Below are 14,674 nucleotides of genomic sequence, written 5' to 3' on the forward strand. Positions count from 1 at the left end.
ATCTATCATTGTTGTTATAGGAAACGACACTTACCTTTCCTTATTTGCTATCACAAGGTGGAAGAGGAGAGCCAATATAGTGGGGCCTTCGAAGGTTTTGCTTAAAAACAGAGAGGGATTAAATGAGAGGGTGAGTGACACACACACACACACCCGCACACATGCACGCACACAATGCACATGCACAGGCGCGCGCTCGCGCACACACAACACAGATGCGCACGAGGGAGAAGGGAGGGAGATAGAAAAGGGTGGATAGAGAAAAAGAGAGATGGGGAGGAGGGAAGAGCTGGTGGAGGTGAAGGGGATGAGAAAAGAGAGGGTGGAGGGTCTTGGTGTGGCATGAGAGGAAGAGGAAGGGCATGAGAGGCGGTGGTGGCACTTGCATGAGAGGAAAGAGACGCACGAGGATGAGCACCACCCTTTGTAGGCAAGCCGAATCCCGGGCGTAGGCCAAATATCACAAAAAGAGATTGACAAAGAAAAAAAAAAATTGGGTAACTCAGAGTGGGACACCAAAGGCAGTTGTTTGTCAAGAGCTAAGAATGAACTTAAAACTGCAATAGAATTCGAAATACGATGATAATTGCAACGGCTGCATGCTAGAAGCCTAGAATAATGATACTCTCTGACCAAATGAATGAAGAATTCATTGGATTAGTCATGTCAAGCTCTGTGTGCATGCTGGCATACTGTGCCATGCATTGTCAAAATGAAAAACAATAAAATAAAAGGTCCAAAACAAAGACTTGACACCCTTCTTTAATTAAACTATTTTGAGTAAAAAGCATTGACCTGTGCTAGGTTTTACAAGAACTTCCTTTAGCCTGAAGTACCTGAACCTAATACTTAATCACGGACATTAGAATGTTACTCAGACAGCTCTATTACAAGAAATTCTTTTTTTTTATTTTGAGAACTAAGACAAGAGGAAGCCTCGCTAGAATGGTCAAGGGCAAGATAAAACCCTAGTCACTTGTATCCAAACGCCCAGTAGCTTTACTATCTCAACAAAATAAGTTGGCATCATCTCATAACAAGAATTCTAATATATCAAAAAGAATCCGATGCTTTGGACATGCAGACAAACCAAACACATGAACCCAAGGCCATGTAACATAGCTCGAAACCTTGATGTAGATACTCGGGAGTGCCTCAAATGAGGGGAGAGGGGGGGGGGGCTATGAAAACACCATTATCATCATCAAAATTAATTCAAAATGGCTCTATAGAAGGTTTAAGAAGAAATTTACATCTAGCTATCAACTTAACAATAATTAAGCTTGCTTAGTAGTAAAGCGGAGAACTAGAAAACCTAAGGGCCTATTTGGGAATATAAGTGAGCCCCCAAACAGAGATATCCTTGTCAAACGCCAAAAAAAGCAACAGAATAGAGGCTTATACCTGTGGGGATATAAGTGAGCCCATTGAGTATAATTCTATTCTACAATTCTGGTGGAATAGACTTATACCACAGAATTGGGCTTATCCCTATTCCCCCAATTACCATTTTGCTCTTATCCACTCTATTAACACAAAAAATTGGGAAGACAATTTCATCTGTTATGTTAGAATCCCTGCACTTATTCCCTGCACTTACTCCTCCAACCAGATTCCAAAGCACACCTATTCCAACGAATAGGTCTATCCCTTCACATTCCAAAATTTACCCCACAACCAAATGCTGCTCAAGAAGATTCTGAATTCACGATCGAGCCTCTACCAGAATATAGCTGCAACATCCACATTCAGAACATCATCAATAAATGTTAATGACTAGTTTTCACGTGCTAACTTGGGCAAATGTATGATTTAGAAAAATCAAAGCAACATTAAAAAAAAAAAAGGTTCACCAAAAAGCTCAACTGACTTAAGTTAGGCCTACATATACAGATGCAGCTGAAGATGCAGCTGAAATAACCAGGAAACATCCTCGCAACAGCCGACGGAGTAAAATTGTAGTGAAAATCAGGTGCTATACTCATACCTCTTTCCCAAGGAAGAACACTACATGCCAAGGTAGCAGGTTTTGCTGTGAAAAACAAGATCTTTCCAAAATAATCCAAGCAGAGAAAATCAGTCAGCCTTGGTTTTAGGTCTCAAGAACCCACAGCAAAACCTTTTCGTTTGTTGTTTATGGTCATCTCTCCGTCCATAGAGATAATCCCTCAAAAGGACTCTAGCTTTTTTATCTACAGCTTTACTTCGGCTGTTCTCATGCTCTTCTTTAAGTTTCAGAAAGATATACTCAATTTTTTGCAGTTCCAACTCCAGTCTTCCAATCTTTTCTGATCCTCTCCATGCTCGTTCTGAGATTTGCCTTCTTCCCATGTTCCCCAGTTCTTCATGTTCAACAGCTATATCATCAGAAGGAACAGAATAGCCTTTGGCCTTCTTTGTCAGCTTGCAAGTGATATCAATCAGCCCCAACAGAGCTCCCTCAGCCTCTTTCAGTTGTGCTCTGATTGTATCATATTTGAAACTCATAGATCGCTTCCCTTTTTGAGAGCTTTCTATCTTCCCCTTCAACTCCTCCACACTTGTCTGAAGGACTGACAGCTTTTGGGCATCAGAAGCCAGCCTTTCAAGAACCCTCGTGCTCCATTCCTGCTGCGATTCCGACACTCTCTTGGTTATCTCTAGCTTGTCAATGCTCAACTCTTTCCCAGCCACTAGTTCAGAAGAAGGGTATTCACTCTTTTCTTCCTCTACAACCCATATATCATGCTGCATAGCTACTGGTGATGCTTTCCATGTCCCATTGTTGCAGTCCCTTTCAGCAGTTTCCCATAACTGCAGCATTTGATCATCAATTTCAGCAGCCATGATTCTTCTCAGACCATATGAGCCAACACCATTCCCATGTCGTGAAGAACTTGCAACCTGATCAAGCTGAATATCCTTCACTTTCTGCGCATACTTCTCCTTGGAAAACTCAGAATCATCTATGTCCTCATCCTTGTTCAGTCGTCTGATGAAATCCTCTTGTACCTCCCCTTGGACTGCAGGGGCCTTTAACTCAATTTTTTTCCTTGCAGCCTCCAGGTTAGAACTGGAAGCAAACTTTTCCTGTTGTAAAAGACGCCCTATAGTCGCCTGTTTAAGCGCCTCAACTTTGGTAATAATCAACTTCAGCAACTCTAAGACTCCAGCAGGCACCACAGCAGCACAGCCCTCACCTGGTTGACTGATCTCATCATGCTGATGAGACATCAAAGTCATATCCTGAAAAGAAACATACTGAATGTGTTAAAAAAGAAAGCCTCAGTTGTCTTATGTCCATTCAATGTGACTATTCAGTGTCTGACCCAGTCAGCCACATTTCATGACTTTAGTTTGGGGGAGAAATTAAGATGAAAATTTTCAATTTTCAACGAACGCAGAGAAAAATCCGCTGTTAGTATGAGATCACTTAAGAATCAAATTTATATTTGTAGATAACTCAAGCATGTTTATGTATATAGCAGAATTTGACCGTCATTTTGATGTTTGATGCGGAGTAGTCAATTTGTCACAGGGAGTCCATTCATCCCCAAGGCAACATTTTTAAAATGATACAAAAAAAAGTTGATACTAAAGGATACACAGAGACAAAACATTAGATAAAACTTTGATGATTATCACCATTGATAGAGAAATAGTTACCTGTTCTCTGTGAGCCTTTGGTGCATGAAGATTTGACAGTGAAAGGATGTGTTCTTCTAGAGAGGTGACACTGTCCAATAGAGACATTAAAAGGGTATACGCATCCAAATCAGACTTTAATCCTCTATTTTCTCCCTCCAGGTCAGCAAGTTTTTTCTTCAGCTCACCAGCATATGCATTTCTTAAAGTGATCTCCTTGCTTAGCATCTCTTTTTGCACGAAGGCACTAATATCAAGACTCTCACCTTCTACTATCAGCTCAAATAGCTTTTCTTCATATAGTGCTGTGTTAACTGCAGATATCAGAGTGTCACTTAATAATGCCGCAAATTCTCCTTCACAATGCTTGATTTGATCTATTTCTTTTTGCATTTCAGAAGTCAGATGCTCCTCCCTTCTTATGAGAACTTCAGCCTCTTTATGCAATCTAACTATTTCCCCTTGCATCATCTCATTTTCTTCAGTAAGGCATGCAATCTCCGTCTCCCTCAAGACCTTAGCTTCTGACAAAAACGAAATCTGTTTCTCTAGCTTTTCTTTTACCACCTTAGCCACATCGATATCCAGCTGAAGAGTCTCAAGAACTGTACATAATTCTTTATTCTTTTCTTCCGTGGACAGAATTTTCTGATTTGCTTGTGAAAACTCCCCATCTTTTTGTGCCAACAGATTGTTCATCGATTCAATTTGAAGATTCAATTCTTCACAAAGATTTGTGGCTGTGTTTAGGTCAAACTCTAAACTCAGTAAACGACTTCTCAACTCTTCCAAATAAATGATGGATTTTTTAAGATGCATGTTCTCTGCTTGTAACACTCCTGCTTTTTGATTCAGTTCCTTGATCTCATAATCAAGGTCATTTTTGGCCAAATGAAGACATTCCAGATCATCACTCAACAACTTCAACTCCAACATCCTCTCAGCATTGAGACTCCTGAAGAACAAATAGAGGTGCTCCAGTGTCATAGCCTCTATAAGAACAACACCATGTTCATCTACCAGTTCATTGTGCTTCCCCCTCATGCTGTCAAGTTCCTTCAGTAGAGACTGATTTTCTTCAACAAGCTTGCAAATTACATTTTGTGACATCTGGTGTGATTCTTGCAGAACTGAGAGCCGTCCATAAAGAATATCCATCTCATTTTTCAATACTTCCTTGCTTTGGTTGCTTGCCATCAAGGCTTGCCTCAGTTCTTCATTCATCTCCAAGAGTTTGTGCTTCTTGTTTTGCAACGTTAATAATTCTGTTGTTCTGACTTGAAGTCCCTGCTCAATGACACATTTTTCCCATCTGATATCAACCAAATCTGTTCCTATTTGCTTTAGAAGGGTGACAAGAACTGATAACTCAATACCGAGATGCTGGTTTTCATCCTCAGCATCTGAAATACAATTTAGCAGTCTTTTAATGTCATCCATAATATTCTGCAACAAAACTTCGCTACTAATTCCATCAACAAACTCAACGTCGTTGGTTCTATAAAGTGTCCTCACCACCTGATAAATCCCTTCCTTCAGCTTCTCATTATGCTCTGACAGCAACATCATCTCTCCTTTCTGAACAAAAGTTTCTTGCTCAAGTTGTGAAACTAGCTTCTCTGCAGACCAAGATGCCTCTAGATGCTTTTGACATTCTTTGGAGAGAACCATGTTTCCTTCTTTCATATCACATATACTTCTTTTCAAGATGAGAATGTCAAGTAAAGCATTCATATTTTCTATCTTTTCTTGTTCCAGCTCCTTGTCCACAAGAAATCTTTCTTCCTGCAGGTAATGGATCCGGTTTTCTAAATTGACCAGCGGACTCCTGTATGACTGGATAGAAGTTTCATGTTCTTGTTTCTCTAGATTCAAGAGGTCTTGCAAATCCTTGACTTGAGTGAGTGTAATATCTTTCTCCCTGACCAAACTTGAGTACTTGTCTTCCAGATCTGCATACCTATGCTCCAGATACTCCAGACTCTCTGTAACACTTTTCACCTGGCACTCAAACTTGGGAATCAGGATTTATTTAGTAAGTTTCTTTTTATAAAAAGGGGTTAAAAAGGATGATAACAAATATAAGACAACAGAAACTAAAATCATTAAATCCAAAAAGTTAATACTTTGAAGAAGATTTTAAGAAACTACAGAATTATTCATGATTTCATAAGAAGTAATTACTCAAGAAATTTAAACAAAGCAACCTAAATCTAGAGCAAGAAAGAGATCTTGAAACATTTACCTGGTTGGCAAAAGAAAGTTTTTCAGCAAGAAGACTAGAATTCTGATCATTGAGACACTGGCAGGATTCTTCAGAGTCCTTCAACTTTATTCTGAGACATTTGAGCTCAGCATTCACATCAGATAAGGAGTTCTTCAAGAATGTATTTTTCTCTGAAATCTTCTCCACGTCCTTAGCATGTTCTTCTACCTGAGAAACAAGCAGAGCTTTTTCAGCAATAAATGTGGAAATCTCACTACTACGAGATTCCTGTGAAGCTTCTAGTGTTGTGATCTTCTGTCTTAACACCTCTAACTCAACATTTGCATCTGAAAGAGAATCTTCTAAGAATACATTCTTTTCCAAAAGTTGCTCTGTGTCTTTCAGCTTCTCCAAAATAAACTCCTTTTCAACCTCATGTTTCTTGCAGATCTCTCTCAGCTCTGTGTTTCCATTCTCCAACTCCTTTACCAATTCTTGAAGGGACTCCACATTAACACTGACAACCTTCATTTGCTCCGTAAGAAGTTGGTTCCTCTGCTCCAAATCAGTTCTATATTCTTTGAGATGGAAAAGTTCTTGCTGAAGAGCTTTCTTTTCTTCTACATGGAGATCCACTTCATGATCAAGTGCCCCCTTTGCTTCGTTCAAGAAAATGATTTCATCTTGCAGATCATTTACCTTAAGTGCAGAAGAGAGATTTTGTTCATTTAGGCTATAATTTTCTTCTTTAAGTTTGCATATCAATTCCTGAAGAGACTCTGCATTAACAGTGATGGCTTTTATTTGCTCCACAAGTCCTTGGTTCTTCTGCACTAGACCATTTCTATCTTCTTCTAGGTGGCAAAGTTCTTGCCGAAGAACTTTCTTTTCTTCTACATGGCCATCCACTTCATGATCCAGTGTCCCTTTTGTTTCATTCAAGAAAATGATTTCGTCTTGCAGATCTTTAATCTCAGCTGCAGAAGAGAGATTCTGTTTATGTAGGATGTCATTTTCTTCCTTAAGCTTGTGCATTTCCTCCTGTAAACCCACATTACTCTGTTCCGTCTCCTTCAACTTCTCGATCCCCTTTTGGATCTCCAAGCCCAAAAGCTTCACCATATCTTGGGATTGGGAGTGCAGATTCTCCATGGACCAAAGAGCCATCTCAAGCATCTTCTTTGATTCCTTCAAAGTAATGATTTCATCTTGAAGATCTTTTATCTTAACTGCAGAAGAAAGATTTTGTTCATTTAGGATGTCATTCTCCTCCTTAAGCTTGTGTACTTCTTCCTTCAAACATACATTGCTACATTCCATGCCCTTCAACTTCTCAATCCCCTTTTGAATCTCCAAGCCCAAAATCTTCACCTCTTCCTGAGCCTGGAAATGCAGTTTCTCCATGGATTTCAGGGCCATTTCAGCCTTCACACTGCCCTTGTGTGCATCTTCTAAGGAAATTATAACTTTTTCCAACTCTTCTTGCTTTTGGATAAGTTCTTGTTGTTGCATCTTTGCTTTCTGTTCTAACATGTTCAGGTCCAGCTGCAGAGATTGACTAAGTTCCTCGGCACTCCTTTGCTTCGCAGCTTCCCTTATCATCTCATCACTGAGCTTTTTGAATTCATTCCGTGAGTTGGAGATTTCAGATTCCAGACTTGATATTCTTTCAAGAGACAACTGATATTGAAGAAAAGTAGCATCCTTCTCAGAGCCAAATTTAGAGAGACTGACCTTTAAGCTTTGGATTTCATTTTGAGCTTTCTTAGCACATTCAGATTCTGATATTATCTGATTTTTCAGATTTTGGATCTCTGTTGATAACCGCGATATTTCTTCATGCAGATGCTTCGTCTCATCACTTGAATCCTCTTTCTCCTGGACTTCTTGTTTTTTAAAATCTCTTGAGCCACTATGTGATTTATGCTTATAACCTTCACCACCCTCTTCTTCATGGAAGATCAGGCCTTTTCTTACTCTTCCTTCAGATAAATTCATATGGACCACCCCTTCCCCAGTTGCAAACATCTCACTCAACTGCTTCAAACCTTTTTTGCACGGTAATGCATCACTTTCTTCAGAGTAAGCCCCATTCCTGTTGATGGCATGAAAATGTGATGATACACCCAGTGCATCCTTCTGTAAGTCATCTGGGTCAAATAATGCTCGAATAGGTGTAGGAATTTCAGGTGTGTGAGAGCCCACCTCAGTGGCAAAGGAACCACAGGGTGACTCATCAGGCAACACTAATGGAACTTGACTGGGGAATGCTTCTGCCATTGTTCTGTGAGCCTGGCAGAGAGCCCCTATTGCATGATCATATCTTTCAGCTAAAGCACGATATGCTCGGTAGAATTCCTCCACCAATTTCATAAGCTCAGGCCGTTTTTTATAGTACATCTCTGCTCTCCTTGCAAAAGAATCGGCATCTTCTTCTATGAGTTTGATCATTGCCTTGACCTTCATGTCCATATCTGTGCAGGCAAGCAAATGTTTTCAGTGAAATGATATTCATACAGCTAACCAACAAAAAGTGAAGTTTTTTACTGCACATTAATGATGGCATAAATTGACTTTTTATGATATTAAAAAATTATTAAGTAAATAAAGATGACAGAAACTAAAGTCAAACGTTTAATTGATTAGAATCATGTCAGTATTAACAACTGTCCTTAGATGCACCCTTCTTTGCAATTAAGCTGTCCTGGTGGATTCCTCTCCATGACTCGGTAAAGGTGACTCCTGATCCTTGCAAAAAATGATGGCATGGTTTACGTGCTAGCAGGATTCACCTAGGGTACTAAATCATTTCTTTTATTGACAACTCTAAACCTGCACTCCCTCAAGAATAAGGTGTCTAACTGTCAGTTCACCTCGATGAGCGGAATGCAGTTCAACATTCAGTAAAATCATTTGGAGTGTTTCATATATATGCAGAAAAGGAGAAAGAGACAAGAAATTCCAACTAGGAGACAAATCATGTATTGCAAATTCAAAAAAGAGCATATAAGAAAGAAACTTCTGTCTAGGGTATCACATCATAACATGGATACTTGGCATTCTATTTTTTTTTCTTTTTGATTTTTTGATAGATCTGCTTCCCCATACCTGCACCCACTAAAGCGTCCGGTAACTTAGGTACAAGAATGTCGTGGTAAGTTGTGATGGGAAGGACAAGTGTTTGTAGTTGCAAAGGATGAAAAAAAAAGAAGTAAATAGAGGAAACCATATAAGACTTATATGAAAGTTACATTAGGCAAACCGGCCATGCATGTTCAATATAAATACATCTTTCCCTTCAACTTTTTTTTTCGAGAATTATTCATGTTTCTAGACTTCATTAATCCTAACTTTTCAAAGTAGCATATTGAGCATAGGAACATTTCAGTAGGAATCACTACTAGAGTTTTGGTGCAAACTAGTTCATTTTAAAAGATTTGAAAGCAAATGCCAGAATACCAAATGGTTATCTTTATTTCATTATCTCTTATGCATATCACTATCACAAAGGAAATAAGTTTTCAAATTTGAATTTCCATGATGCATGAAGTAGATATAATCTGCATATAAAACAGCAAGGTTCAAACCCGACCAAGTTTCCATTCAGAATTTCCTCCAAGAACTTGGTTATAAACCTATCAAACAGCTAAAAATTATGGCTATTTCAGTAAGTCATATGGATTAGTTAATATTTACAAAGACAATATTGCAAATATGCACATGCATTTTTGCACAGCAGTTAAACAACATGCAGATGAATCGTTTGTAGCATGGTTCTTTTAACTCTCAATACTAGCTTGGTTACATGACATCATAGAATCATTCTTGTGTTAGGTCCCAAGATTTGAAAACTTGGTTTTAGTTTCAGTTTTGGTTACACTTGGTGACTTTTCGTTTCTACAGCTTCTAGGTCCAAACATCTCAAAGTTTTGGTCAAAAAGGTTAAAAAAAAAAAAAGTAGAAACATAAAGAAATCCAGGAACATATATAGGAGGCAGACTAGGATTGGTTGACCACATTTCAAATCAGATCTGCTGAGGAGAAATCAGCAAACACGGGTGCAATACCGATGATCCAAGCCATTGAAATACATATATGCCACAAAATCTTGCTGTATTTTACTATTTTGTTATTTGGATCATTGCATGCATGCTCTCCTTGTTTTGACTGAAAGTATGATACCATAATAAAATTTAAGTTAAATTTGCAAGCTATGAAATTGCAAAAAAGGTACACATCAATCCAAAGTTTCATATTATTCAATTGTTTGATAAAAATATAACTATCAATAAATAAGTATGTGAGTCAAAAAATAAATCTACAAAGATAAAACTGCACTATAAATATGAATTTGATATGGCAAATAATATCACAAGCAAACGAATAGTTTGATGTTTTTATTCTACCATGCCAATCAAATCCTTTGACCTTCTCATGCCAATTTTGCTTGATGGTGTCCTCACTCGAGGAATTAAGGAAATTATTATACTTCTTATGTTTTCTAGAAAGTCGAATATTGGGATCTTCTTTCTCTAATCTAAACTAATCCATCAAAAGGAAACTTAAGAAGGAAGAAGCTCTCACAATGTAAATAGTTGGTTGATATTTCAAGGAGCATGGATTCTCCTTACCAGCTATAGCCCGCATTAGCTGGTTCAATGGTTCACTTGGTAGGGATTCAAGTTTGTAATTCAAAATTCACTACTTACCTGATTCAATTGGGGTAGGATTAGAAAATTCATTCCTTGATATTAGAATATCCATATTCTTACCAGAATAAGTGGTTGTTGGTATCAACTCCATTGCAAAATTTGAATAAGACTAATAATAGAAACAAGAAAATGTCAGAGCACTTTGATCAATAACACATATATAATAAGGTTTAAAATCTACACCCTACCCAATTTTATGTTTGATACACACACACACACAGAGTTTACTTCTTTACTTTAAGTTGAGGGAGTCTAGGCACCTTTCACCACTTGCCCACAGGCCACATTTCCCTATCTTCACCTTATTTCCCAGCAGCCCAATGTCCTGATCCCAATTTGAGAAATTGAAATCTGACTCTTCTGGATCTCCTCACCTAGTAAGACTAAAATGGACTTTGTTTCCCAATTATTATCTGCCCAAGTAAATTTTATCTCCCCATTGCTCGCATTTCAATGTATCAGATCGTGTATTGATACAAAGCATACTGATTTGCAAAATGCATATGAGTTCAATGATTAAGGTAACCCTGGTTATAACCATTTCATGAAAATTTGTAGTTGTCGAAGAGTATCTAATATACAAAAAAAAACGTTATTTTGAGAATAAGACCGTAATTTCTAGGAGTAATTCATACAGACAAGAAATACGAGTATGTGAATCAAGACCTCTTCTTTTCACTTAGAAGAAATACAAGATATCAGGTTCATAGCTGGACCCCTCAAACATGACAATAATGAAGAAGGGATATAAATACCTGTAAGATTTTCCTGAAGCCATCGGGAATTCTTTGGGCTGATATGACTGTCCCACCACCATGAGTACAGCCGTCTTGGTTCAGCATGTAGCAGGGCTGCCATGAATCCAAGCAGATAAACCAATACTATCTGTTCTGATCTTGTGAGAGTTCAATCCTTGCACCAATTAAACCTAAGTGATAGATCCAGAAACACCAAGATCCAAGTTAGGATCAAGGCCCCCTGAGCCACATAATTCAACATATCAACAGTAATTCGATGATTTGTATTCCCCACTCCGATGAATATAGGTCTACCTAGGCAGTTGCATCGATATAAACATGTCAGAGATAGTGATCATAGTATAGGTTCATAAATTCCAGAACTAAATTATAGCTTCTAAAAAGAGAGTAAATAATATATTATTCACAAATTCAAAAACAAATAACAAATTGAATCATTGCTTAAGAAAGTCTGTAGTCATCTATTAAGCATTGGTTACATCCAAAGACACCAGGAAAACCATTCAAAACACCGATGCAGAGGGGAAAATATAGTAACATCAACAAAAATCCAAATCTATCATCTAAAATATGACATATGGCTTTTCTGTCACTGGGTTTCAATCAAAGCATAGTGGGGGAAGAAACACGATATCAGACAGAGATGGAACTTACCAGGAAAAGAAATTGTCTGGGGGATTGAATAAAGACAATACAAAGCGATGCTCAGAAAAACGCTCCACAATTTGTATACGTAAATCTTATGAAGATTGAGGACTAGGACTTTGAATGCAGAACATTATGAAACAATAGAAAATCTAAATACCCACAAAGCTTAAGCTTTAAAACAACTAAGAAAAACACGATCACAACAGCAGGTAGGGAAGGAGATCAATCTTGTGGAAGAATCCCACACAATGGAAAGGGAAAGAGAAACAATGTGGGGCTTTTGCACTGATCCTCATGAACGACAGAAATCCTAACTTCCGATCAGACCCAAAACTCAAACGAATCAAACACCAAGAAGAACTAAAAGGAAAAATTCGAATCCTTTTACAACCGGGTACCGATCTAAACGGGAAAAAAATCGAATCTTTGAAAGAAGTAAGATATATTAAGCAGCGATTTGATTACCGAAACTTGAGAACCGAATCCAACGAAGTAAAAGATCGTCAACAACGATAAACCCGAAGATCGCAAGAAAATCATAAACAACTACGTTTCTCATCAGAACATAAAAAACAAAAACAAAAAAAAAAAAATCTTTGGGAGGAAGATACTCTAAAAATCCGATCTTCGGGGGAGAAACCATACCACGCAAAAAAAGCAGCTTCGAACGAGCAATCCCCAGCTGCCCTTCTCATCCAATCTCACCCCATTTTCGCTCCAAATGCTCTCTCTCTCTCTCACGTTCGTTCCTAACTCTCTGTTCTTCAGAGGTGGGGAAAGCAAAGGCTGCAAACAAGAAAAGGCGAGATAGGCGACAAAAATAAGGAAAAGATAAGTCTTTGGGAGTGATTAAAAGGCACAAGATTTGGTGGAGATTTAGTGCGATTTGGAACTAAATTTGGAGAGATAAACTTGTTATTGAGATGCATGCATTTATGGGCCGTGTGGAATTCTTCTTTCCATTGTGTTTTACTGTGGGTGCTTCTCTGTCTTTCTTTTTTTCTTTTTTTTTCTTTTTTTTTTTGCGTCTCTCTCCCTTGGCGGGAGGTGTCAAAATGGCTGAAAATTGGAGTTTGATTTGTTAAACATGGCCTTCGTACTTGTTTTCTGCGTAGGTTTTGTGCTTTGGGTGGCTGCGGGAAAGGACCATGGCTTGGACCAGATTTACAAAGTAGTCCCTAGACATGGCTTGGTGGGTTGTTGGCGACTAGTAGAAAACAGTTCTAACCTTGATGTATCTCCACTTATGTGGTCCATATGGCAACACAATCAATGTGGGAGAGCACCGATCCTGACCTGTCCAAAAAAATTGTTCAATCACAAACACAAATTGCACACAATGTGTACCTCATAGTTTAATCATTTAGTGTTCGTGTTAGAAATAACATCTTCTAGAAGAAGATTTGTACCTACGCTCCGGTGGTCCTGCCAGCGATTAGATGAGCGATTGGTGATAGGCAGTTAATCAATGTTCTTCGAGATGCTTGGGTGACCGATCAGCCGCTAGAGAGGATGCCGACAATGGTGGACTCAGCGAGACTGTCTGTGTAAAGTCAGTGAACTGATTAGTCCAGGCGAGTGTAGGTGGAACAAGGCGATGATTCGGGAGGTATTTAGGAAGCAGTTGGTTGAGAGGATACTAACCATTCCGATTCCAGGCGAGGAGTCGAGAGATAGGTTGTTGTGAGCTCCGACGGAGAGGGCGAGGGTGAGCGCTGGAGACCTATAGGCACTGATGGGCAGAAAGGCTACTCGACAGTTTAAGGATAGGTGGATTTCGAGGAGGCGGGTGCACCCCCGAGTGGCTCTGTTTATATGAAAGGTGGCTTGGGGATGTCTATCGACCCGAAGTGTGTTGGCTAGTAGGAAAGTCAGGGTTTCTCCGATGTGCGAGGAGTGCACAGACCGAGAGGAGACTATCAGCCATGTGCGGTTTGGATGTCCTCGAGTTGTGCAGGCCTGGCAACAGGCGCCCTTTTCCTTACCGCGGGATGTGGAGTCGGCTTCTGGACCACTTAAGGCAGTTGGCAAGCTCATCAGGCACCACGGAGAGAGGCATCATATATGTTTATATGGCATACCACATCTGGCTGGACTGGAATGCCCGCATCTTTGAGGATAGGAGGACCCCTCCGAGGGTTGTGGTAGACAGGGCCATTCGTCAGGCGACTGAGATCATCGCCACTGCTCGGACATCTCCTTCGGAGTTTGCTGGGAACATTAGGGTTCCCACTTCACTGCCACAATGCCCCGAGTGATTTTTGTCTCTTGGGAACCCCCACCCTCTGGCCACCTCAAGATGAATTTTGACAATAGTGCCTTGGTTGGAGGAGATAGAGGAGGGACTGAATTTGTGATCCGGGATCACAATTTTAGACTAGTCGCGGCAGGCGGGCGACACACTTGTGATATGACGACTATGGGAGCCGAGCTCAGGGCTGCATGGGAGAGAGTCATCTATGCGAGGAGGATCTTAGGGGCAGACTGCCTCATCCTGGAGGGAAACTCTACTATGGTGACCGAGTGGATTCGTGATTTCAAGTGCCAGAGAGACGACTACCCTATACTCAAGGACATCCAGAGGTTGGTAGCGAACAAGGCTGCAGACTAGGTCGCCTCCTTCGCTCCTCACCATTCAGGGGAGGTTCTATGAACTGAGCTCGATTCTGTTCCTTTTCCTTCATGTCGTCTTCTTTCTTTTGATGCTGAGGATAGTATTCACGCTA

The 14,674-nt window shown here is 39.6% G+C and overlaps 1 protein-coding gene across 4 annotated transcripts; it reads right to left on the minus strand.

Moving 5' to 3' along the window:
- Positions 1-1,747: 1,747 nt before the first annotated feature.
- On the minus strand, positions 1,748-12,910 carry LOC103718097 (protein NETWORKED 1D-like). 4 transcript variants are annotated; one of them, XM_008806760.4, is made up of 5 exons: positions 12,594-12,910; positions 11,298-11,594; positions 5,870-8,304; positions 3,646-5,625; positions 1,748-3,225 (listed from the first exon to the last, which is right to left on the minus strand). In XM_008806760.4, exons 2-5 carry the CDS (start codon positions 11,398-11,400, stop codon positions 2,077-2,079), a joined length of 5,667 nt encoding a protein of 1,888 aa, XP_008804982.2. In that variant the 5' UTR covers positions 11,401-11,594; positions 12,594-12,910; the 3' UTR covers positions 1,748-2,076. The 4 variants fall into 4 exon arrangements, with proteins under 4 accessions (XP_008804982.2, XP_017700945.2, XP_017700943.2 ...); XM_017845456.3 differs by having other exon boundaries at positions 3,646-5,637; positions 11,298-11,470; positions 12,594-12,909; XM_017845454.3 differs by having other exon boundaries at positions 3,646-5,637; positions 11,298-11,590; positions 12,594-12,909.
- Positions 12,911-14,674: the final 1,764 nt, after the last annotated feature.

Source organism: Phoenix dactylifera, unplaced genomic scaffold (assembly GCF_009389715.1).
Source record: "Phoenix dactylifera cultivar Barhee BC4 unplaced genomic scaffold, palm_55x_up_171113_PBpolish2nd_filt_p 000085F, whole genome shotgun sequence".
NCBI lineage: Eukaryota > Viridiplantae > Streptophyta > Magnoliopsida > Arecales > Arecaceae > Phoenix > Phoenix dactylifera.